General features: G+C 37.3%; 2 protein-coding genes across 2 annotated transcripts; one reads left to right on the top strand and one right to left on the bottom strand.

Annotated features, from left to right (window-relative positions):
• Positions 1-2,512: 2,512 nt before the first annotated feature.
• On the bottom strand, positions 2,513-7,664 carry LOC148721022 (melanocortin receptor 4-like). Its single transcript, XM_088737736.1, has 2 exons — positions 7,094-7,664; positions 2,513-2,874 (listed from the first exon to the last, which is right to left on the bottom strand). The coding sequence occupies exons 1-2, from the start codon at positions 7,662-7,664 to the stop codon at positions 2,513-2,515; spliced, it is 933 nt and encodes a 310-aa protein (XP_088593862.1).
• Positions 7,665-25,431: 17,767 nt separating this feature from the next.
• LOC148721021 (melanocortin receptor 4-like) lies at positions 25,432-26,379 on the top strand. Its single transcript, XM_088737735.1, has one exon. It carries the CDS (start codon positions 25,432-25,434, stop codon positions 26,377-26,379), a length of 948 nt encoding a protein of 315 aa, XP_088593861.1.
• Positions 26,380-27,179: the final 800 nt, after the last annotated feature.

The raw sequence follows: 27,179 nt of genomic DNA, 5'->3' as shown, positions 1-27,179 counted from the left end.
AAATGAGGCCAAGGGTAATTCGGAAATGGGCTATTATATTCTTCTATGGCTTTGAGTTGTATATACCATGTGGATCACAAATCAAACATGTAAATGGCTTCAAAAAGGTTGTCAACGGACAATCTCTGGTTGCATCTCTGAAAATTAGATAACAAATGTCAAAAACCCTTTAACTCCATGGACAAAGTGATTGTCCAATTGTTTACTTTGCTGCTTGTCTTACTTCACCTATCTTCCAGCAGTAAAGAAACGGGTTAAACGTCTAGTTAAAAAAACCAAGCAACTTGCTATTTGCCTTGAGACAGATAAATGTGGTGGATATTGTTTGCTATGAGAAATCACAGTTGCGCTACATTAATGGGTGCAGAGCAAACAACTAATGCTAACTGTACCCAGAGTACACTGCACATTGCCTTTCTGTATCGCGCCAAGTTCAGTGCGTTTGGTTTACTTGGCTGTTGTTGAAGATGATCTTGTACTTGAACCTAATGATGATTGAGGACGCTGAAAATCCTTCTGTACGAAGCGATTGAGACAAATATGCAGGATGGTCCAACTACACGGTCATACCAAATAGTTATTCGATTATATAAAATGTAACACAGAGCGCGGTAACGCTGGATAGAACCCAAAAGGCAGCTAAAGTAATATATGTGCGCTTCAAAGTTACAATATGTTTGTATTTCAGCCCCAACAGCAAGGTGAGAGGTCTGCCCACGCTTAGCTTATGGCCGTCATAGTCAATAAATACACCAAACATAGGCTTGTTATGAAAGTTTCCTCAGATGTGTATCGACAAAAACTGAACCCATCGTTCACGAACCACAGACATCCCATACGTAGCAGCAAGAGACTGGCTAACAAGGCCAAAAAACAGGTCAGTCTTTGCCAGACAACGGTACAATATAACTCTATTGAAATGAAGAAAAAAAGGAGTACTTTTAGATGATGATGATGATGATGATGATTAACTTTATTCATGTGTCAATGTATTTAGCTGAATATTAGGTTATATAATCTATAGCTGAATAAATAAGCTATAGATTATATAACCTGAGGGATACAAATTACGCACGCGGAGCAACGTAGATGAATAACCTTATTAATTATAAGAAATAAGCTATAGATTATATAACCTAAGAGGTACAAATTACGCACGCGGAGCAATTGTTACCATTTATCGGTTCGGTAAGATCCTTACGTCTAATATGGAACTTAAACCAAGAGAGGCTACTAATTTCAGTGATGTTTTTTTCAGTTTGTTCCATAGAAATGGTCCAAGATATCTAAGAGAGTTTTTACCATACAATACAGAATTAAACCAAGGAATATAAAAATTTTGATTTCTTAAATTATATTTATAAGACTTAGAACTATAAATGTCACAAATGAAATCAGGAACTAGCCTATATTTAACCTTATACATAAGTATAACTATATCTTGTAATCTCCTATTAAGAAGGGTAGGTAGTTTAGCGCGATCTAATAAGTTCATGTACGTTTCTGAATGTGATTTATAAACTATCCTCAGTGCTCGCTCTTGAATTCTTTCAACTTTCCTTGCATCTGACACCCTACAGAAAGGCCATTATGAGATGACAATAGGTGAGATATGGCATAATACCAGTTTTGTATAGTAATAGTTTAGTCTCCGTTTCTAAACCTGGCGAGAACGCCCACGCTTTCACTGGCCTTCTAGCATAATTCGCTAATATGTTGGCTAAGAATTAGTTTCTCGTCGAAGTTCACGCCCTCGTGTAATGCCTAACTGCGTGCCTGCAGTATTCTGAACCGAAGATCGACATGTCATTATGCGCACTTCATCATTTTGCGATTGAGTGATTGTAATGCGATCGTTATTTCGATTTCGTTTTTCTTTTGTGCGTTATCTTGAAACGCTACACTCGGATTAAAGGCGAAAGCTACAAGAACATTTTCATCATAATGGTCTCCTGTAGCAACGGCATTCTGATCCCGGTCGAAACCCGACCAAAATAAGAGATTAAATTTGATTTTCTTCGGCTGTAATTTTAGTAAATTTCTCTTTGGCTAAAGATTGTTACTTTAAAGACAACTCTACGAGAAACAGTGATAATCATGGTTAAGTTTGATTTTAAAAAAAAAGTAAATTGATTTAAGGATTACTACATGATAAAAATGTTGATCTCGCTTACCGGCTGACTTGTAAACCGGCTCTTACAGCAAACTGCCTACTTTTTGAAGCTGAAAAGTCTCTCCTAAATCTTTATTTGACTAACGCTGTTTTTAAAAAGATAGGAAAAAAATCCCATCTCCTATCTACCTCTCAAGAACATGTTTCTATCCGTTTGCAATACGTTGTTTATCATCAGGAATGCCAACCAGAGACTTTCCTCTACTTTAATACATTCAGTAAAATGAGTTTTTTTTACTCGACTTCTCTTTAGCTGTTCTCGATGGAACTCAAACAAGCACATTGAACTTTTCTATGGGCGATAACTGCCCGTGCAATCACATATTATTATTTCTAACTTCAGCATAGTGCTTCTCTAATAGTCTGTTTTACCGCTTGTCTTATTTCACTAATCTTCCAGCAGTAAAGAAACGGGTTTAATGTCGAGTTGAAGTAAACTAAGATACCTGCTGCTCCCCTTAATACCACTAAGTGTGATGAATATCTTTTACTTTCAGCGATTACAATTGCCACTATAAAGTATGGTGCATAACAAACAATTAATGCTAACTGCACCCACAGTGCACTGTACACTGCCTTTTTGTATCGCGCCATATTCAGTGCATTTGGTTGGCTCGGCTGTTGTTGAACACGACCTTGCACTTCTGCCTGATGACGATTGAGAGTGCGGAAAATCTTTGTGTACGAGATGATTGTGATAACTAGGCAAGATGGTATAACTATATATTCATACCAATTCGTTATATTATGATATAAATTGATGAATAAAGCGGCGACAGTGGGTATAACCCACAGGGTAGCTGCAATGATGTATGTGCGTTTTAACGTTACAATTTGTCTGTATCTCATCCCCAGCAACAGGGCGAGAAGCCTGTCCACGCTTATGGCCGTCATCGTCATCAAAGACGCTCCGCATAATGCATAGCTTGTTATGTGGTATGCGTCCCTCGCGTATTGACAAAGACTCCAGTTTTCCTCAGCCAAGAATATCCAATAGGTAACATACAGAGGCTCACTAACAAGACCAACCAACAGGTCAGTTATGGCCAGACTACGATACAACAGTTTGGACGGCGGATGAAGGGAAGATTCCTTTCGAAGTGCAACAAGGATAAGAGAATTGCCAAGAAAAGCAGTCACCGAGAGGAGAATATGCACCGCTGATAACGAAACTGATTCTTGTTGAAGCCCACCTACCAAAGAGGGGGAGCAATGCTCTTCTTGAAATGTTTGAGTATGTGATCCACCTCCTTTTAAATCTTTTGTCCTCATTATACGTTTTTCCTTGAAGTTATCTAAAAATTGCAACAAGCAAAATTTTCTTTAGACCACTCCTACGAAAAAAAAAAACCCTATACCTTGCTTTGATTTTAAAACCTAGAATATTGACTTCAAAAACATAGTTACCAGATTTCAAATGTAGGTGAAAACTGTCTGTTTGATTAAGATACATGTCACTTTTTATCCGATCGCATCGCTGTGTTTTGCATTTACTGTCACCCGTGAGAGGAACCAGTTTCTGCGTAACGAGCAGCTTATTAGATCCCCTCTAATTTCTCTGGACTTTTTCGCCATAAGTTACATTTTACTTAAAAATCTTTATTAAAAAGAACAGAACGTAACCATAAGTGATATCAATAATTGTAAGTCTTGAATGGTGCGATCTTTTCGGTATTTGTTGTTGTTTTTTTTTTCTATATGAAAGAGTGCGACGAACGTTCTACACCTGGAAAGCTTCTCCGCAAATTGTCTTCACATGAAAAAAACAAGAAGTTTTATTCCCAAATAAAGGTGTTTGCCAAACCTGCATGTCTAGTGCAGGTCTTACTTAGTATTTAAGACATACCAGACATTTTTGGCACTGGTGTCATAATTTGACTATGGCATAAGCAAAAACTCTCTCTTCTGAAGCAAAATGTCTCAAACAATGCAGATAGTACGCGTAAATATAAAATATTTCTTCCTTTGTTTATAGCTTGCTTCCGAAAATCAATTTCTAGCGAGCGACCGAGCATGAAAAGAGAAATAATAACTTACCGTTTTCTGAAAAGGAGATTTTAAATGAAATTCTGCCTAAGACTACTACATTTGTTGAAGTCGAGAGACAATATTTAGGCTAGAAAATATTCTCCAGCATTTCATAAACAATTGTTTTTTTTTTTTTTTTAATGCCTTTTTGCAATTGAATCTGAAGAGAGATATTTTTTCTTTGACAGCACCTGCCAGGCCACGATCACGTAAACCTCACTCATTTTAATTACACTTACCCAGAAACGTCCTCAGCAACGTTCACTCATGTATTAAATAATGCTTATTCTGTTACAAGAGATACCAATTTCTTCCCAGTAGCTTTAAATATCACCATTTATGAATTTCAACAGGTAATGCTATGTCACATTATCCCGTCTATAAACTCTAAAAGATCCCTCCACAGATCCACTGAATATCTTTATTTTGCAGCATCATGAACGATAGAAATATTCTTTCCCGCAAGGAAGATTTTCTTGCAATTTATCTTTCATAATTGGTGAGGCAGGGATCTTTATCACCTAAAATTGTTCTGCGTCAAAACTACGTGTCTATCCCACTGGTTAACTTTCATTTTCGAATGAATTTGCACTACCAGGTAGAAATATAAAACTTTGTGCTTTTATGACCATCTCACGCCATAGTGCAAAAGCTACCAATACTAAGAAAAAGTGTCCTTGCTAGGATAAATAATAAATTGTTGGTATCAGCTTTCATTTATAAAGACCTTTAAAATGATGATCAGCTTCAGGAAGCTGAACTTGAATATTCGACATGAAACGTTGATAAATCGGAAACTATTTGAACGCAAACTTCGTAAATGACAGCCCCTTACTGGGTTTTTTCTTTGCGCCTCATATCCGACGAAAATTGGAAACGGAGACAATTACTCGACAGGTACGAAATGCCACATAACCAAATTAATGCTTTAGGCTATTTCACTTATTTTCCTTTAAAATTCAACCATGCACTCCCGTGAAGCTATTAACATTATTTAGGATTATCCCTCTAAAAAGTCATTTCAGTCACGTGGGAGAGGGCATGATGGTACGAATCAAACATATAGGTGGTTTCAAAAAGGTTGTCTACGGACAATCTCTGGTTGAATCTCTAAAAATTAGATAACAAATGTCAAAAGCCCTTTAACTCCTGGACAAAGTCATTGTCCATTTGTTTGCTTTGCTGTTTGTCTTATCACCTATCTTCCAGCAGTAAAGAAACGGGTTTAGTGTCAAGTTAAAGAAAACTAAGCAACTTGCTATTTGCCTTAAGTGTCCCTGTCTGAGAAAGTGTTCCAGGGGCCAAAAGTGGTAGTCAACCGATTTGGCTGAAACTTAGCACAGAAGTTGAGTGTGACAAGATATTTCAAAAGCCTCTTTCGCTCACTTCTCTGACTGTTTGTTCTGGAGTTTCAGGAGGGGGTCCCATCTGTGGCCTATGGTGCACCAAGCGTTCACCCTGCTAGGTGGCATTTTGAAAGTGCTATAAAACTTCATTGGTAAATTGTGCTGCCAAATGAATTTCACCATGGAATCTGCTATAGTGGGACTTTTACTTCATAAATGTAACTTTGTTCTCAAACGATTAGACAGAGAGGGGTTTGGTGCTAAAGTTAGGTCAAATTTGAGGTCCCCTTCTCCGTTCCCCTGACTAGTTTCGAGCCTGCAATGCAGTCAGCCGCTCAAGCTGAAAGTAGCACCTTGTACGCACGGACGCACAGTCATAACCTATCAAATTTTGGTAATTCCACCACCTTTTTTCTGCTTGATGGGTTACTGTTTTTACTACCTTTTTCTATGAGTATGGGCTCCGCTAAAAATTGCAGCAAGTAATGTTTAATTTAGACTTCACCCACACTTCCAAACCTTAATTTGGTACCAAGATCCAAATAAACTGAAGGCAGTGTTTCTTGTTTTTAAATGCAGATGAAAAGTGTCTGTTTTGTAAAGATACATGTTACTTTTTATCTAATTGTATGGCTGGGTTTTGCTTTTATTTTAGAGAATCCAATTTCTCAGTAATTCGCAGCTTATACGATTCTGTAAAATTACCTGGACTGCTCCACCATAATGTATGTTTGCCTTAAAAATGAAAAAAAAAACAACAATAATAAATAAAGGAAACAAAATGCGATCGTTATTGCGATTTCCCATTCTTTTGTATGTTATCTTATAACGCTACACACGGATTTAAGGCAAAAGCTACAAGAACATACCCATCATAATGGTCTCTTGTGACAACAGCATTGTGATCCTGGTCGAAACTTGATCGTTATAAGGGAATAAATTTGATTTTCTTCTGTTATAGTTTCTCAATAACATGTTTCTATCCGTTTGCAAGACGTTTGCAAGACGTTTTTTATCATAAGAATGCCAGCCAGAGACGTTTCTCTACTATAGTACAGTCAGTAAAATGAGTTTTTTATTTTCTCGAATTTTCCTTGGCTGTTCTCAATGGAACTGAAACAAGTACATTGAATTTTTCAATGCACGATTACTGCTCATGCAATCACATATTATCATTTCTAACCTCAGCATAGTGCATCTCTTATTGTCTGCTTTACCGCTTGTCTTACCTCACTAATCTTCCAGCAGTAAAGAAATGGGTTTAATGTCGAGTTAAAGTAAACTAAGACAACAGCTAGTTTCCATATTACTACTAAGTGTGACGAATGTGTTTTACTGTCTGCGATTACAACTACCATCATTGAGTATGGTGCATAACAAATTACTAATGCTAACTGCACCGACAAAGCACTGTACACTGCCTTTTTGTATCGGGCTATGTTCAGTGCATTCAGTTGGCCCGGCTGTTGTTGAAAACGACCTTCTACTTGTGCCTGATTACGATTAAGAGTGCGGAAAATCTTTGTATACAAGATGATTGTGATACCTAGGCAAAATGGTATAGATATATATACAGACCAATGCGTTATACGATGATCTAACTTGAAGCATGTAGCAGCGACAGTGGACATAACCCAGATAGTAGCTATAATGATGTATGTGCGTTTCAACGTTACAATTTGTCTGTATCTCAGCCCCAACAACAGGGCGAGAAGTCTGTCCACGCTTATGGCTGTCATCGTCATCAAAGACACTCCACATAATGCATAGGTTGCTATGTACGCTGCGTTGCTTGCGTATTGACGAAGACTCCAGTTTTCCTGAACCAAGAATATCCAATAAGTAACATAGAGAGGCTCACTAACAAGACCAACCAACAGGTCAGTTATGGCCAGACTACGATACAACAGTTTGGACGGCGGATGAAGGGAAGATTCCTTTCGAAGGGCAACAAGGATAAGGGAATTGCCAAGAAAAGCGGTCACCGAGAGGAGAATGTGCACCGCTAAGAACGAAACTGATTTTTGTTCAAGCCCATCCACCAAAGAGGGGGAGCATTGCTCTTCTTGAAATATTTGAAGTTGTGATCCACCTCCTTTTAAATCTATTGTCGTCATTATAGCGAAGCTTAGTAAACGTTCGTTTCCTTTTTCCTTGAATTTATCTAAAAATTGCAACATGCAACATTTCTTTTAGAATACTCCTACGCACCAAAACCACCTATAACTTCCTTTGATTTTAAGATCCAGAATATTGACTTCAAAAGCAGTTACACATTCTAAATGTGGGTGAAAACTGTCTTTTTTATGAAGATGCATATCACTTTTTATCCCATTGTATCGTTGTGTTTTGTATTTTTTGTCATCCTTGAGAGGAACCAGTTTCTGCGTAACTAGCAGCTTATGAGATTCCTTATAATTTCTCTGGACTTTTTCGCCATGAGTTACATTTTACTTAAAAGTCTTTATTAAAAAGAACAGAACGTAACCATAAGTGATATCATTAATTTTAAGCCTTAAATGGTGCGATCTTTTCCTTTGTTTGTTTTTTCTATATGAAAGAGTGCTACCAAACTTCTACACCGGGAAAGCTTCTCAGCAAAGTGCCTTCACATGAAAAAAACAGGAAGTTTTATCATCTAATAAAGGTTTTTGCCAAACCTACATGCCCAGTGTAGGTCTTACTTAGCGTTTAAGACATACCAGACGTTTGTGAAACTGTGTCAGTTCTTATGGCATAAAAAGATTATCTCCTTTGAAGCAAAATGTCTCAAATAATGTAGATAATACGCGTAAATTTAAAATATTTCTTCCTTTATTTATATTCTGCTTCCGAAAATCAAATTCAAGCGAGCGATCGAGCTTAAAAAGAGAAATAATAACTTACCGTTTTCTGAAAAGGATATTTTAAATGAAATTCTACCCAACGCTATCACATTTCTTGAAGTTGAGAGACAGTATTTAGGCTAGAAAATGTTTTTTTAGCATTCCGTGACTTCATAAACAGTTGTTTTGTTTTGTTTTGTTTTTTTTTTTCTCTAATGCCTTTTTGTAATTGCATCTGAAGAGAGATATTTTTTCCTTGACAGCACCCGCCAAGCCACGATCACGTAACTGACCTGCTTTGCTCAATTACACTTTCTCAGAAACTTGAATATTCGACATGAAAGGTTTATACTTAGTCGGAAACTATTTGAAGGCAGACTTCGTAAATAACAGCCCATTACCGGTTTTTTTCTTTGCACCCAACATCCGACTAAAATTGGAAACAGAAACAATTACTCGACAGGTGCGAAATGCCACATAACCAAATTAATACTTTGGGCTATTTCACCTATTTTCCTTCAAAATTCAACCATGCCCACGCTTCAAGCTATTAAAATTATTTAGGATTATCCCTCTAACAAATCATTTCAGTCGCGTACGAGAGAGCGTGGTGACACTTTTGTAATTATTTCCCCAATTTGACAGTAGTTGGGATAAGGTAAAAGCTTGGTTGTTACATGTACACATGGCGTCATGTATGCGGCAGGTGCTTGTACCCTAACATTCTTCCTGTGCCGTAGAAACTTCACGAACATTCTGTTTTAATAACAAAGTAGTCTAGGGTCGAGGTCGGAAATCGATCCCGACTCAGTGTTACGACTGACATTAACAGTGATGATGTTAACAATATTATTTAAAATGATAATATTATAGCGAATAAAAAAATTATAACAATAATAATACTGCAGTAAATGGTTTGAACCCGGGGGTAACATGTGAAAGTGTAGTGTGATCGTCCGGGTGAGTGGAGTCCTGAGAAGGACTGTTGTCGGTGGTAGTGACTGACGTTTCGGCAACCTGTGCGGAAGTCATCATCAGAGTCAAGTGAATAGTTGTTGTCAGTAGAATGTTCTTATTTCAGTTCGTGTAAAATGATTGCTCAGTTTTACCGTGATGTTATTGGCGGTAAGACTCAAGTGGCGTAAGTCGGTCGTAATTGGTCTGTTTCGATCCGTCAGTAAAGTTAGGTCGTTCTGTTCAGTTCGTTTGTAATGTTTATGTCGTGAATGAGTCGTTTGTATGGAGCCGGTAGTAGTTGACACATGTTAAGGGGAGTCTGGTCTAGGTTAGAAATAAGAACTAATTAATATGATAACATTATTGATAACAATGATGAAAATAATAATAATGATAATAATAAATATAATAAGAAAAAGAATAACAATGTTAATTATAAACTAAAAGCCATCGTACCGTTCAGTTTTACTTTGGACCTTTATTTTAATATCAAGTACTGTAATTTTAGTTTGTTATTTATAATTGACTATGGCAATTGATTGATTGATTGATTGATTGATGTTAGCAGGTTGGCATCAATAGAATACGGTATGCAGAAATTACAGAGCAATGATTATGACAAATCATACAACTCATCACACTTTACTGAGGGTTTTTACTCTGTCAATTTGAAAAAATGTAAAGTGAGAACAATTTTGAATAAATATATACGGTTTATCATATCCTTTTGTATCGACAAAAAATCCATCGTTCACGAGCCACAGACATCCCATAAGTAGCAGCAAGAGGCTGGCTAACAAGACCAACCAATAGATCAGTTGTTGCCAGACAACGGTACAAGAGGGAAGATTCCTTGCGAAGAACAACAAGTATGAGACAATTGCCCAGAAATGCTGTGATGGACAGGAGAATGTTGACGGCTGAGAGAGAAATAAATTGTTGTTGTAATCCACCCACCAAAGAGGGAGAACATGCCAGTTCTTTGAATGTGTTCGTTTGTTTCCCACTTCCTGTTAGATTTGTTAAAGATATCATTTTGTAGCTTAGACTGAAGGACGTTTGCTTTGTTTGCAGGTTTTTTATTTAGTTATTACAAATTCACTCCACAAGAATACACAAACAATTAGTATTAATTACAATTAAGGTTAATAAAAACCATAAAAGGAAAAATTGTGGAGAAGGAGACAACCAAAAGCGCTGACTCACCATAGAAGGGATGCCCCCTCTAATTAAAAAAAATTTAATATAGCAAAACTATATAGAAATATAAAAATAGATGCCCTAATTATCCTTATCCTTAATAAAACTTAAAACATTCCTTTTAAAAGTTTCAATACTATCTGATTCTCTAATGTGATTAGGTAAGCTATTCCATTCACCAACGATACGGTTAAAAAAGCTATATTTGAGACCGTTAGTTCTTCTAAAATTTGGGACAAGGTCCTGTGTGTCATTTTTCCTCAAATTATAAGCCATGCTTCTGTCCTTACAAAATATGAGCCTATTGGAAATGTCTATGTTATAATGGCCATTAATTACATTGAAGAAAAACGTAACATCCCTAATGAACCGCCTATCAGATAATAGCTACAATTTCAATTTAGATAGCCTAGTACCATAATCATCATCAGACCTACTGATCCATCTGGTAGCTCTTCGCTGAACAGCTTCCAATTTGTCAATGTTACGTTTAGTATAAGGGTTCCAAGTTTCGCATGAATATTCCAATAAGGGTCTCACAAGACTACAATAAAGTGTTCTCATGGTTTCAACATCATTTAAGTCCCTACAAGTCCTTTTTACGAAACCTAAAACCCTATTGGTCTTAGCAGTTATTCTATCTATATGCTGGTTCCATGAGAGACCACTAGCAGTAAACAATCGTAAATCTTTATAAACATTAACACATTCCAAAGGTTGACCCTCAATGTTATACTCCCCAACTAAGGGTGCCTTTTTCCTGGTTATTCGCAGGATCTTACATTTCTTAGTATTAATTGTCATCTTGTTCATCTCACACCAATCTGATATTTTATCTATGTCACTTTGAAAAGAGGACAGATCTTCTTGAGTATTAATAACCCTATACACTTTGCTATCATCAGCATATAATGCAATTGAGCTGTTCTTACTAATTACCCCTGGTAAATCATTGATGTATATTGTGAAGAATTTATGGTCCCAACAAAGAACCCTGTGGGACACCAGAGGTTACGGTTAACCAATCGGAAGCCTCTCCTTTGACTACTATACGCTGCTGACGTTCTGTCAAATAATGCCTACACCAGTTGAGCAAGTCCCCGTGGACACCATATTTATAAAGCTTGGCTAAAAGAATGTCATGACAGACAAGGTCAAAGGCCTTTGAAAAGTCTATAAACACTACATTGACTTGGCCACTCTTATCCAAAACCTTGAACCAATCATAATGTACCAAGAGTAGTTGAGTAGTGCAGCTACGATCGGTGAGGAATCCGTGATGGGAATCGTGCACAAAACTGATAACTTGATTGTAAATAGCATTGTACACCATTCTTTCCTGGCAGTTCCGAATGATGGATAGAAGCAAAATGCCTCTATAATTTTCTACAGGCTCATGATCACCATTCTTATGAATAGGTGTGATATTAGCTGATTTCCATAATTTAGGTAGGCAGCACTGTTTGAAAGATAAATTGAAAAGCATACTCAGAGGAACTGCAGATGTATCAGCAGTCTCTTTATGTAAACGAGTAGGTATATTGTCAATCCCACAAGACTTATTAGCATTAAGACCTTTGAGAAGTTTTCCAACTTCTTTAGTGTCACAAGCCACATAGTTGGTAATGACATCAGTACTTGGATCTTGTAAGTTAGTTTATATTGGGGCTGGTATCCCAGTACTCTGTTTACGCTGAAAAACTGAGTGAAAGTGAATATTAAATAAGTGGACTTGCTCTTGAGGTTTTGTCGCAGATCTTCTGTTGTAAGTGTTTACATCTGGAAGCCGTTTTGATTTTGACTTGATTGAGTGGTAGCTCCAAAATCGTTTCGGGTTTATCTTAAGTTGACTGGACAGATGCTGCAGATATCGTTTGTATTCAGATCTTAGTAACTGTTTGACAGATCTTCTTGACTCCTTAAACTTTCGGCTTAGGGCTTCTGATGGACGAACCTTTAGTTTTCTCCATAACCTTTTTTTCTTGTTGACCTTCTTAAGAATATCACTGGTGATCCATGGGGGATTAATTTTCTTTTTCACAGTAAAGGTTGGAATGCACATATCTGCTGGAGCTAGTAATAAGTCGTTGACTCTTTCAGTACAAATATCCACATCCTCTACCGAAAAAGCACAATTCCAAGGGACGTACTTTAATAATTCATTCAGTTCAATAAAGTTTGCCTTTTTAAAGTTGTAGTTTGTCCTTGAGACAGACTTACGAGGACGACCAGATAGGAGTTTGATATTGAAACTAACACGAAAATGATCAAAATTAAAATGATCAGTCAGTACTTCAACATTACTGACCGTATCAGGAGTTTTAGTCAGGATTAAATCAAGTATATTGCCATCAGCTTCATTTAGCATTCTTGTTGGATTAAAATTACATTGAACCAAAAAATTATCATTAAGCATATCACAAAAATCAGCAGTACACCTATCGCTTGAGGTAGCAGTTAAGCTATGCCAGTCTATGCATGGGAAGTTAAAGTCGCCCACAAGGTAGAGGTAGCAAATCTAATCGTTTCAATTCTCTCCAAACATTGACGTAGTTTGAGCGAACATTCCACATCAGCTCTAGGGGATCTGTAGCACACTCCAAATAAAACGTTATCCTTCGAGAATTGACAAATTTCCACCTTTACAATTTCAATATTGTCATCATTCTCCAGATCCTTTCTTCTTACAGAGATCAAATCCATGTGTACTGCCAAAAGGACACCCCTCCTCTACGATCTATAGACTAAAGGGCGATTGCTTTGTTTTGCAGGTTATATCAAACGAAAGATTTGGTATCAACAGAATTTGCCAGTCGCTTTTACGTTATTCTTTTGATAATAATCACAAGGAGACTTCCTCAGAAGAGTTTACATATTTAAAATGCAAGAACAGATTGTTTGTTTTCCCCGTAAAGTTTGTGGTCGTGCCAACATTAGCATCGTATAAATAGAACTGATTTTCCTGTGACTTTTCATTCTGGCTTTATTCCATGAAATGCCTCAGATAGTATGCCGACAACGATACCAAATTAGATTATTGAAATATGGCCAGAGTGTCATAAAGTTTAAGTCGTCATCTCAATGTCTCGGTCTTACCATCGATCAAAACTTATCATGGAAAGAACATATCATGGCTGTCTGAAAAACGTTTAATTAGAAACTCGCTATATTAAAACGTACAAAATTCCTACCTAAGTCTATTCTAGAGTCTATTTATTTCAAGACTATTATTCCATCTGTCTTGTATGGGATTGCTGTATGGGGCTCATGCTCACTGGTCTTGATGGAAAAAATGGAGCATTTCCACCTGCGAGCTGCAAGGTTAATCCATAATCTGCCTAGGGACATCAATATGGACGACATGTGTAAGCTTAGGGGATGGTCCCCTATTTCATATTTTTACACGAAAAGGCTACTATCCATAACTTATAAATCATACTATGGTCTCTCTAATGACTACCTTAATAACTTAGTTTCGAAGCAGGAACACAGATACAATCTAAGAAAGATTTTAAATATAAATATCACTAAACCAACAACGGAAATGGGAAGACTATCTTTTAAGCATAGGGCAGCTGTAGAAATAGTTCGTACCGGCGCTAGTTTGAAGAAAACTCTAACAAACTATACATCAAAAGAAAGCTTAATACATGAGATTCAGAAATATAATTTAGGCGATTTTTTTATTTAGGGAGTATGAGGAGCCAGTAAGGCGTGAAACAACCGAGGATCCTTCTAGTGAATTTATTGGGTATCGAATCTCGCTGCCAGAGCAAAATAGCTGCACAGTCTTATTCGCAAGGCATCAATCAACAAAAGTGTGTCAGGCTTTTCCGATATTCTGATTGGTTGTCTAGATATCCGCATCTGAAGTTAGAATAGCGTAAAAAAAATGCGAAACGTGTTGCGTAAATGGACACAACGTGAAATATATTTAATAAATCAAAATTTCCTCACACAATTCCGTTCGTCATCATCCCTGGAATGCTTTGGCAAAATTTCACGAAAATCGATCAAATCTACCTACCCTATAAATTCGCTCAAAATAGATGTATTCCACATTTCTTGAAGTCGACAGACAGTATTTAGGCTAGAAATAATTCTTTAGCATTTTTTTATTTCATAAACAGTTGTTTTGTTTTGTTTTTTTTTTTCCAATGCCTTTTTGTAATTGCATCTGAAGAGAGATATTTTTTCCTTGACAGCACCTGCCTGGCCACGATCACATAAACCTGACTTTGTTTAATTACACTTACCCAGAGACTTCCTCAGCAACCGTCACTCGTGTATTAAGTAACGCTTATTCTGTCAGAAGAGATACTAATTTCTTATTTCTTCCCAGGAGTTACATTAAGTATCACCATTTCTCAATTTCAACAGGCAATATTATGTCATATTATCCCGTCTATAAACTCTAAAAGATCCCTCCATAGAACCAAAATCTTTATTCCACAGCGTCATGAAAGATAGAGATATTCCTTCCCGCATTCGTCTTTGGTTAGGAGTTGATACTTGTTCGTTATATCGGGGTATCTATATACGTTTGGGCTTCTGAATTGTGTTCGTTATAACGAGAAGATTTCGTTGTATCGAGGTTCTGTGGCATACGTTTAACTGTAACTTTAACCGGGCTGAAAAGTATCGTTCATTAAATCAAGGACTTCGTCAGATAGAGGTTCGTTAAATCGAGGTTCCACTGTACCAGATGCAAAAAAAATAGTTTATTTCTTTCAATATACCGAAAAATGGTTTGTAATTAAACTCTTGGCGCGCGATTTTGTCTTATCGTGTACTCAGAGGTGAACTGCACTTGCCATTCACTTCCTAACTAGCCAATCAGCGCGTGCGAAAAGCACTATTCACCTAACTTGTGTGGTATATATTAATCTAACATATTCATTGGCTTTCTCTAAAATAGCCACCCACAATTTTCTTAAATAACAAGATCAAGGCCATAGCTGCTGTGTTAATTAGCTTCTAGATCAACAATCCGTCGTTTTTAAGCCACCTTCCAATGATATGCATAGTAGCAATTTTTATCAATAAGTTCATGCTCCGGTAATGGCGTTCATCTGGCCGGAGCGGATCAGAATTTTTGAAATATTAATATATAATGGAATTGATAATTTTATTATAAAGCGTAAAATTTTATGTCCATCCCAATATAGGTTTCGCCAACATTGCACTACGGAACATGCACTGTTGGATATTGTGAGCAAAATACAAAAATATATGGACGAAAATTTTTTTTCTTGTGTCATTTTATTGATTTACGAAAAGCTTTTGACACTGTTGACCACAATACTTTGCTCTATTAACTACATCATTATGGAATACTTGGTATTATCAACAAATGCTTTTGCTCTTATTTAACAGGGAGATGATCTAAAAACGCAAATTGAAACCAAAATCTCGAAGAAGGAAGCGGTAGCTGGTGGTGTACCACAAGGATCTGTTCTTGGTCCGCCATTATTCTTATATAACATTCTTATATATATATATATATATATATATATATATATATATATAAAATATATATATATATATATATATATATATATATATATATATATATATAGGAGAAGTAGTGTGGCACACGAGGACGGACAACTTCGAGCGAAGGAAGACATATACTCAATAAAAAGTCTAAAAAGTTTAATAAAAAACGTTTCGGTCCGAGACCTTCATCAGTTGTAATACAATGACTTAAAAATTCTTTAAATAGATTTATATAGGGCGTGGTAACTCATATAAACAAACACAGTAATTACTACGCGAAAAATTATCACTATAAAAAGAAATGGAAAAATTGTCGAATCCACTGAAAATGTAAAGGAACCAGCGTTGACTTGAAAGGCGAGAATTGCACTAAAATTCCCAATTAACGCTAAGACTGGAACCTTTGATGCCCGCCTGGAACCTTTGCCCGACTGGAACCTTTGAGGTTCCAGTCTTAGCGTTAATTGGGAATTTTAGTGCAATTCTCGCCTTTCAAGTCAACGCTGGTTCCTTTACATTTTCAGTGGATTCGACAATTTTTCCATTTCTTTTCATAGTGATAATTTTTCGCGTAGTAATGTGTGTAATCACTGTGTTCATATATTTCATTCTATCTGTGTTTCTTTATATGTGTTGCCACGCCCTATATAAATCTATTTAAGGAATTTTTAAGTCATTGTATTACAACTGATGAAGGTCTCGGACCGAAACGTTTTTTATTAAACTTTTTAGACTTTTTATTGAGTATATGTCTTCTTTCGCTCGAAGTTGTCCGTCCTCGTGTGCCACACTACTTCTCCTACCATTTAACGAGGTTTGGACTGTGAATCCTTTTGGATCCTTCTGGCGCGGCGTCACTGTTGGCTCGAGTTATATATATATATATAGATATATATATATATATATATATATATATATATATATATATATATATAAATAGAATAAATGTTTGAAAAGATAATTTGCCCTTCAAACATTTATCCTATTTAAGTATGATTATTTGGGGTGTACAGGGTCAGGGTTTCCCTTGTATACAGAATTTATATATATATATATATATATATATATATATATATATATATATATATATATAAAGGTTGGGTCGTTTGGGGTGACCGTCTCGGTTCTCCCCCATCCTAGCATTAGCACTGAACTGATGAGGCCCAGAAGGCCGAAACAGTACTGTCTGCAGTTAGATATAGCTCTTTGGCATACAAAGCTTTGCTTTCATGTCCAAATTGAGCACTCTATCTAGGATGAGTCATTGCCGTTGCAATTGCGCATGCTCGCTGGTTTACTCTAGTTTGAGCACTCTGGCATGGCTTAGACGATACCACAAAGGTTGGGTCGTTTGGGGTGACCGTCTCGGTTCTCCCCCATTCTAGCATTAGCACTGCACTGATGAGGCCCAGAAGGCCGAAACAGTACTGTCTGCAGTTATATATGTATATATATATATATATATATATATATATATATATATATATATGGAGAATTTAAAAAATTGCGAGGATGGCTGTGAGGTTTGGACTGCGAATCTTTATTGATCCTCCTGGCGCGATGCACCTTTCTTGGCCTGAGAGTTCCATTAACGACTTGCTATATATATTATAGATATATACACACCCGCTATATATTTATACACACTTGCTATATATATTATATATATATACACACCCGTTTTCAAAAAGGTTTTCATATGGAGAGATATATAGATATTGTAACCCCGAAAGGTCACATGTGTAGCGAGGGTCGTAAGCGACGAATTTGGAGACCAGACAATTGTAACGCACAACGTAAACTGTACGTATGATGCACGATCCTTCGCAGTTGATAGCGCTATTTATGCAATAGCGAAAATCAGACCTGAAAAAAATCAGGCCTGTACGGGATTCGAACCACTGACCTCTGCGATACCAGTGCACCGCTCTACCAATTGAGCTAACAAGCCAACTGGGAGCAGGCAGTTAAGTTGATTCGTAGTAAACCCGTGATGATCAATCAGATACAATGAATATATGAAGTTCATATATAATTTTTTTTTTTTTCGTAACGTAAACTTTAATTGAAATAGCGTAAAAGGCAGCGGCTTGTAGAATAATGGATCGATGACTCGATGTATAGGTTTGCGTAGCGATAAGGTCTTGTCGCAGTGAGATTTGTTGTGGTTCGAACTAGAAAGCAAAGAAAGGAACCTAAATAAGTCGACGCCCGTGGATGGACTTCTTAACCTAGACGCACGTCGCATAGAATCGCGAAACTACATAAGCGCTAAAGATAGTCATGCCAGTGTATGTATGTATGTATGTGAATCTTTATTTAAACACGGAAAATCATCAGTTACATAATAAAAACTAAGATTAATCAACTGCTTTACATGATTGCCGTGTGGGAATCCTATACATCGACTACGTTAAGATAATGAAGCTAACTATAACTATGAAGTAAATAAAATGGCTTACTTTAGTCTGGCTCCTAGCGGCAATAGGTAGCTGATATGTGGCGGTGAAAAAGAAATTAGCATTTAGTGAACAAGTAGCGTTGCAACAATAAACCTCTCAAAGAACTACGTCCCTTACACACTGAAATCCGATCGCTAAACCTGTCACGCAACTATGTACAGTTGCGCAAGAAGTAGATAATAAACGAGAACAAGATAGGAATCACGGCTAAATATAAACAGACGAACTATTGTGGTATGAAAGTAACAGATATATATATATACTTTTGTTTTCTTGCACGTGCGCTCGTGTGCATTTTTCAGGTATCATTGTCCAACAGGTGAAAAATCTCGTTTTAACGAGAATTTCTCTCTCTTTCAGGTTCTTTGTTTGAATTTGAAAAGAACATGCTGTTTTGTTCTTTCGTTTAAAAAATGGGTTGAGTCCTGGTGTACTGGTTAACGAAAATGTGTCCTGGTGTGCCCCTTAACCAAAATATGTCTTGGCGTGCTGGTTATCGAAAATTGCGTGACATCGGCCGATCGCGGAATGATAGCGTGACAGCTAGTTAGTTTCATGAATAATAAATGCTTGAAGGGTTAATTGGGCCAGTCGGGTCATTTGGGCCAGCTGGGTCATTTGGGTCATTTAGGCCAGTTGGGTCATTTGGGCCAGTTGGGTCATTTAGGCCGGTTGGGTCATTTGGGCCGGTTGGGTCGTTTGGGCCAGTTGGGTCATTAGGGCCAGTTGGGTCATTTGGGCCAGTTGGATCATCTGGGCCGGTTGGATCATCTGAATTGTTATCACCATCTCGTTTTAAAACTGCCAGCGAGAGACAAACCATTCCTCGTAACAATGGTTGCTTTAAATGAGATAGGAAAAGATGCGACCTCTGTCAGAATTTCTTTGTTGAATCAAATCATTTCTCAGCTTTCAGACGGGCAAAAATTACACCATTCACTCTAGACTTTCCTGTTAAAAATGTGATTTACTTGGCTTCCTGTAAGAAATGTCGCCTGCAATACGTGGGATCTACTACCACCGACTTTAAAGTGAGATTTCGAAATCACAAATCTACTATGCTTACAAACTCAGTCCTGTAAAACATCTTTATTTAAGGCCTCATATTTTAATAGAATTACAAAACTGTGGAATATTATGTGTAAAGTAGCTCCTCCGTCTTCCTTAGGTACTCTTTCATCCTTTAAGAACTTTGTCACTAATCACTATTTTAATTTATTAGCAAATGTTTTCGATATTGACCAACCGTGTACCTGGTCAGTGTTTATAGACTGTTCCTGCCATAGAACTCATTCGCACTGACTTAAAACTTTGTAATATTTATTTATTTTTTATTCTGTAGGGAGTTTCCTTGCATGGGTACTCACGTCCCGTTCGTTACTCCCTTTTGGCAATTTTTTGTACGTGTAACTTCTCGTTTATTACTTTTGTAACTTAGTAGAATGCCAATAAAATTAATAAAAAAAAAAAATAATAAAAAAAAATAAAAAAAAAATAAAAAAAACAACTTGTGAAGTAGCGATACACTTCAACAAAACCCCACACACCCTGGACGATTTTTCGTTCCAATGCATTGATCAGGTACAGGTGGCTCTGCAGAGATCGATAGGCTTTTAGTCACAAAAGAGGCTTATTGGAGTGCTTAGTTGTTCTCTTTGGCACCCCATGGTTTGAATAAAAGAAAGGAATTTCATTGGAAAAATATAATTTGCTATAATTAATTTTCCATCTTATATTAGGCGCTACTAATTGATCGTTCAAAGGCCCTTTTCTTGGATGTTGTCGGCCCTTTAGATGTGGATTGGACTCAGAGGCCCTGCCGAGGGATCTTCTTATGATTAGTATCATTTAAGGGCCCCTCCAGGGATTTTGTTGCTAATTTGCCCTTTCGGGCTCCAAAGGCCTTGTTTTGGGATTTTGTTACGGTTTACAGTTGTAGTAAAAAGTGGGCCTTCCCTTTTTTAATGCTCGCAGCATTGCTTCTTTGCAATTGGTTACGCCACTCATATTAACATATTTAGTATTCTTATCTCTTAGTTTTTAGGGTTTGTTTCTTGTATTTTGTCCATTGTTTTCTTTGTAATTAGGTTTTTTGTTATCTTTTTATTAGCACCAGTTCATTAGTCGTTATCTGTAATTACGTAATCATTAGCACTTCAGATGAAACAATTTTTAGTGTAATAGAAAAAATCCGAGCCCCAGATGGGACTTGAACCCACGACCCTCCGTGATCTAGTCTGATGCTCTAACCACTGAGCTACTGGAGACTCTATGGTGAGCAGGGGTCAATTTGTGGGCCTCGACTGGAACCGCATCGCGCGGCTACACAGCCAAGTATTGGTAAGCACCTGTGAAAACTCACTAACAGCATCACGCTGTCACATGAAGGCATATCAAGATGCGGCCAACCAACCTCCAAAGTGAGCATGTAAAGATGAAACAATTTTTAGTGTAATAGAAAAAATCCGAACCCCAGATGGGACTTGAACCCACGACCCTCCGTGATCTAGTCGGATGCTTTAACCACTGAGCTACTGGAGACTATATGGTGGACAAGGGTCAATTTGTGGGCCTCGACTGGAACCGCATCGTGCGGCTACACAGCCGAGTATTGGCACTTCGATCCTATTTAATGCTCTTTTTTTATTTCAAAAGTTGTAAATAACTAAAGAAGGTCTCTGACCGAAACGTTTTTTATTAATATTTTTTTATATTTTTTAGGTCAGAAGTTGTCCATCCTGGCAATTTTTTAAACTTTCTGTATATATATTTATATATATATGTTAATGATATCTCGGCTTCTTCAATTAAATTTGGGAGTTTTTCCTTATTGCAGATGATACCAATGTTTTGTTTAAATTAAAGATAAATCATTACCATTATTAGAATCGCTTGTCAATGAAGATTGAAACAATGTCTGCGACTGGTTGCCAGCAAATAAACTAATCCTAAATGCCATAAAAAGCCAGCTATATGATATTTCATCCTTATCAACGGAAAATTAAATTAAAAATGTTTGAAAATCAACATATAGCTTTTAGAAATTTTAACTTTCATTAGTTAATGATAATAATAATGATAACAGTAATATGTAATATGTATGATAAATTTAGATTTAGATTTGTAAATTTAGATTCGGATAATAGTAAAAATTGAAAAAAGAAAAAAAAAGCGATCATTTGTCGTGCAGTTAGATTGTAATTGCACATATGTCTTTATGCTTCCGTCTTAACGCTAATTAATGCGTGGGTAAATTAAAAGTTGAAGGGAAATCAATTTACTTTCAACAGCAGACTATTTGTTTACCCATTTAAATGGATACACACCAATGAGGAGATCTTTGTACGAGTATTTCTAAGAAAGCAGGGTTTAAGTGATCTTAACTTTTCGGAAGCTGTCAAAACGAGATATCTCACGCTAGAATAAGAGAAGACCTGCGAGAAGAACGAAACGGCTGAATCGAAGTATGACGGGGACAACAAATTTAACAGGATGTGAAACACAGGCGAAAACATTTCAAGAACTGCTTTCCTTCCCCCATTGGGAAGTGGATTTAAACAACAAGCAAGATTTTTCTCAGCTGTCAACATTCTCCTCTCTGTCACAGCATTTCTCGGGAACTCCTTTATCCTTGTTGCCCTTCACAAGGAATCTTCCCTCCATCCGCCGTCAAAACTCTTGTATCGTTGTCTGGCTATAACTGACTTTTTAGCCGGCCTTCTTGCACAGCCTCTTGCTGCTACTTTCTGGATATCCGTGGTTCATGAACACTGGAATCTTTGTCGATTAATACTTGATGCAAGCATTGTAACATCGCATGCATTATATTTAGTGTCTTTAATGACGACGATGGCCATAAGCGTGGACAGGCTCCTTGCCCTGTTGCTGGGGCTGAGATACAAAAAAATTGTGACTTTAAAGCGTACATACGTCGCATTAGCTCTATTTTGGGTCGTGCCCAGTGTCGACACTCTATATTTTGTGTTTGTTTCTCCTATAGCGCCTTGGTTTGGTCGCGTCATGATACCATCTTGCCTAGCAATCTCAATGGCTTTACATGCAAAGATTTTCCGTACACTCAGTCGTCATCAGGCTCAAGTGCGAGATGATTCTAAACAACAGCCGAGCAGACCAAATGCACTGAACATGGCACGATACAAAAAGGCAGTGAACAGTGCACTATGGGTGCAGTTGGCATTAGTATTTTGCTATGTACCATTAAGTATAGTGTTAATAGTAATATCTCATAGCAAAACATATCCACCGCATTTAATTGTTACTAGAGAAATAGCAATTACTCTTGCTTCTTTTAATTCCACCTTGAACCCGTTTCTTTATTGTTGGAAGATCGATGAGGTTAGACGAGCTGTGAAGCAGACAATCAGACAAATGCTGTGTTGTCCATGGATTTAGATTCTCCTCGAGCTATTTAACAATTATTCCACGAGCGCCCGTTGGATATGAGATGATAGATAGCCAACGAGGCGCGTAGCGCCGAGTTGGCTATAATCATCTCATATCCAACAAACGCGAGTGGAATAATTTTTTTATTAAAAAAACGCCCCCAAACTATTAGACAAATCTTCTCGACTTCATTTTGAGAGAAGAAACCGGATTTAACAATGTACAGAAATTAGATTATGATATATTGGCTCATATACCATAATGGCTGAGCCAATAAAAAGTCTTGAATTGCATTATCCAATGATCCAATTTTTAATAATTAACAATTATTCCACGAGCGCGCGTTGGATATGAGATGGTAGATAGCCAATGAGGCGCGTAGCGCCGTGTTGGCTATAATCATCTCATATCCAACAAACGCGAGTGGAATAATTGTTTTATTAAAAACGTTACATTAAATTATTAAATTTTATTAAATTTTTAGCTCCCTTTCAATTTTAAGCTTATGCGTACGCTTACCATATCTTTTATTTATTTAACTTCGCCGACAGGCAGGGACACCGCGACAGCTTGCGCCAATTACCGACGGCCCAGTAAACCCACCCTAGGGGAGGACATCCATCACACAGTAATCTCGTGCGTGGGAAATTAACGTCTCATACCCCTAACCCTGCAGGAGACGGGACCTCGATTTATTCGTCCCTATCCGAGAAGACTAGAATATCTAACCATTTCTTTGATGTTAGAGAAAGGTAGCATATTCCTCTCAATTGTTTTAAGACCTTGAGTATTGGTCCGGCCGGGGCTCGAACCCTCGACTTCCCGCACAACAGTCCAGCGCCCTATCCATTGAGCTAACCGGGAGGCCGATTTATGGTATACTGGCTCATATACTTTAATGGCTAAGTCAATGAAAAGTCTTGAATTGCATTATCCAATGATCCAGTTTTTAATAAAAGCGTATATTTTATTCCAAAACAAACTCAAGTTTTAGAGTTACGCCTGCTCCAAGTAAAAGTCGCTTGTCGGCTACGTCCCTGGATAGTAATAAATATAAAGCTTGATAGCATCATCGCTTGAGCGTTTTTTGGTATTTGTTATTCTACATGAACAACTAAAGAATAAGGAAACCGCGAGGTATTAACGATACTTTAATTACACTATATATTTTTCTATTTCATGCGACGGCATTTACTATGTACCAAGAATAAACCAATTCATAACGGAACATTGGTCTCATTTTACTTCGTTCACCCTTCCTGGAAAATGCAAGAAGGGACAAAAATTTCAAAAGGGCAGTGAAGGAGAGTTGCTAATTTAAAAATTAATCATATCTCTGATAATGTCCTCAAAGCTTATGAATGTACGAAGATGTTTTTTATACATGTCAATGAATTTTATCAAAGGGAATAGAATATCATTGATATGTACAGGCTGGCCATTGATATGTAACCGCCGCCTGGTTAGCTCAATTGGGAGAGCACCGGACTGCTGTGCGGGAGGTCGAGAGTTCAATACCGGCCGGACCAACACTCAGGGTCTTAAAATTAACTGAGAAGAATATGCTTCCTTTCTTTAACATCAAGAAATGGTTAGATATTCTAGTCTTCTCGGATAGGGACGAATAAATGGAGGTCTCGTCTCCTGCAGGGTTGGGGTAGGAGACGTTAATTTCCCACGCACGAGATTACTGTGTGATGGATGTCCTCCCTGGGGTGGGTTAGGTGGGTAACAGGACCCCCGTTGATACCAGTGTTTACTACACTGAAGGGGCTATCCTGTATAAATATAAATGTCTGTCTGTCTGTCTATTCAAGGAGAAAAGTACTTTTAATATTGATCATTTTTCTGAAATTAAATGTTAGACTTAATAATTCACTTTTAGCTGTCACTAACTTTTTTTCTGCCCAAAAAAATGGACTCTCATCTTATATTGTAAAAAAGTAATTATATCTCAAGTGTCCTTTTGCTTTACTCTTAATGTCAATTCATGTCTGATTGAATTTTACTGATTAGGCAAACTTGAAGTTGTGTCGCACACGGTTTATTAATAGACTTCAGCCTTTATTCTAAGACATTCAAGGACATACAGCATAAATAGAATATCACAGAATTGCTCGTTACCAAAGAATTGTTTCCGTTTGTGTAAAATAAGAGGAAAAAATTGTCAAATGTACCGTAAATTTTCTAACGTAAAGGAAGAGAGCATTTAAACAATAAAAAAAGAAAAGTGGAAAGGGCTTTATTGCATCTCCTGTCACTGCTTCGTTTCTTGTTCAACCTGGATGCGAAAAGATAATTATATTCGGAAACACGCTCTTAACTGAAAGGCTGACGTCTAATATTCTTCCAAAACAATCGTAACCATTCAGTTTTACATAGTCGGAGATTGCCACGATTTCAATTTCAGTTTCTGGACCGATTGGCATCGCCAACTTCAACTCACCGAGATTGATAGTAACTCAAATCTAAACTTCACGCAAATTTTGTTTTTTAAAAAAAAAGCAGTTATAACTGCTCTAGGAAATGTCTGCAGAATGACGGTTACAACAAATTTAACAGAACGTGGAACACAAACGAAAACATTTGAAGAACAGCGATGCTCCCCCTCTTTAGTAGGTGGATTACAAGAACAATCTATTTATCCCTCCGCAGTCAACATTCTCCTCTCCATCACAGCATTTCTTGGGAATTCTCTTATCCTTGCTGCCCTTCACAAAGAATCTTCCCTCCATCCACCGTCCAAACTCTTGTATCGTTGTCTGGCCACAACCGATCTGTTAGTAGGTCTTGCAGGCCAGCCATTGTATGTTATGTATTATATTTCCTTAGTTTACGGAGGCTGGAATCTTTGTCGATTCGCAGTTGACGCTGCCTTCATCACAGGCACAGCATTATGTGGAGCCTCTTTATTAACGATTACGGCCATAAGCGTGGATAGACTTCTTGCTCTACAGATGGGGCTCAGATACAAGCAAATTGTAACTTTGAAGGGCACACATTTCGTTGTAGCTGCCTTTTGGGTTGTATCCAGTGTTGCTGCTTTTTCCTACCTTCTAGATTCCCAGATCTCCTTTTACTGCGGCTGTATCGTGGCGTCGCCCTGCTTGTTTGTTTCAGTCACCTCGTACACTAAAATTTTCCGCACTCTCCGCAGTCATCGTGCACAAGTACAAGATCATGTCCAACAACAGCCTAGCCAAACAAATGCACTGAACATGGCGCGATACAAAAAGGCAGTGCTTAGTGGACTGTGGGTGCAGATTGCATTAGTCGTGTGTTACCTAGCGTACATTGTAATGCAAATTACGATAGTTTTCCGCGAAACATATTCATCTCAATCTTCCTTAAGTTTTGAAATAGCTTATGGTTTAGTTTACTTTAACTCCTCGTTAAACCCGTTCCTTTACTGCTGGAAGATTAGTGAGGTGAGACAAGCAGTGAAGCAGATAATCAGAAAAGCATTTTCCTCTGCTTGGAATTGAAACGAGCGGTACATTAAACGGGCAATCGTCTTATAACAAGCAGAAACCACTAACTTTATTGCAATAGTTGACCAACCTTTCTACACACGGTCATAACTACTCTACCACAGAAGTGAGACATCGATCCACGAAGTCAAATTCTTACGATGGTATTTGATAATATGCACTAGCATCCGTCACAGGAATTAGACATTTTTCGATCGAGTTCTGCAGCTAATGCTATTTTTCAAACTAACCTATACAATAAAGGTTTCATTGGAAAGGAAAGGATTTATAATTTTTTTAGATAAGCAGGGAGATCAGTTGAACTTGCAAGAGTTATATTTTAATGATGTATAGGCTTAATTCTTTGATATCAATAAGATGTGAGGTTTTATTTTCATCTGTTCAATTATGTTTAGGTCAACACTTAGAATAAATTTGATAAAAATAAATTAATGCTTCAAAATGTTTTCTTTCCAAGACCAATAGCTTTCCAATTCCAGGAATCGAGTTTTCTTACTTTTAAATTCCTTAGAAGGAAAGTCCTTGGTACCTACTTGGGTTACTTCAAACTGTTAGCAGCATGAAGAGGCTTGATGAATGCAAATTGAACTAGTAATATTGTAACTGACACTCCGTTACAGTCTCAAATACGTACCTTTTTTAATCTCGACGATTCACTTGTACATAACACACACAGAAAAAATACAGAATTAACAATGCGAACTTAAACCCAACGAAACTAAAATACAACGAAAGGAATACGAGAAACTACAGGAAAATACAAACGAAAGCGTAACCACTTACAAGATCTGTAC

This window comes from Stylophora pistillata, chromosome 11, assembly GCF_964205215.1.
Source record: "Stylophora pistillata chromosome 11, jaStyPist1.2, whole genome shotgun sequence".
NCBI classification, from domain to species: domain Eukaryota; kingdom Metazoa; phylum Cnidaria; class Anthozoa; order Scleractinia; family Pocilloporidae; genus Stylophora; species Stylophora pistillata.
Note: the sequence above shows the minus strand (reverse complement) of the source record. Positions and strands in the feature narration are given on the sequence as shown.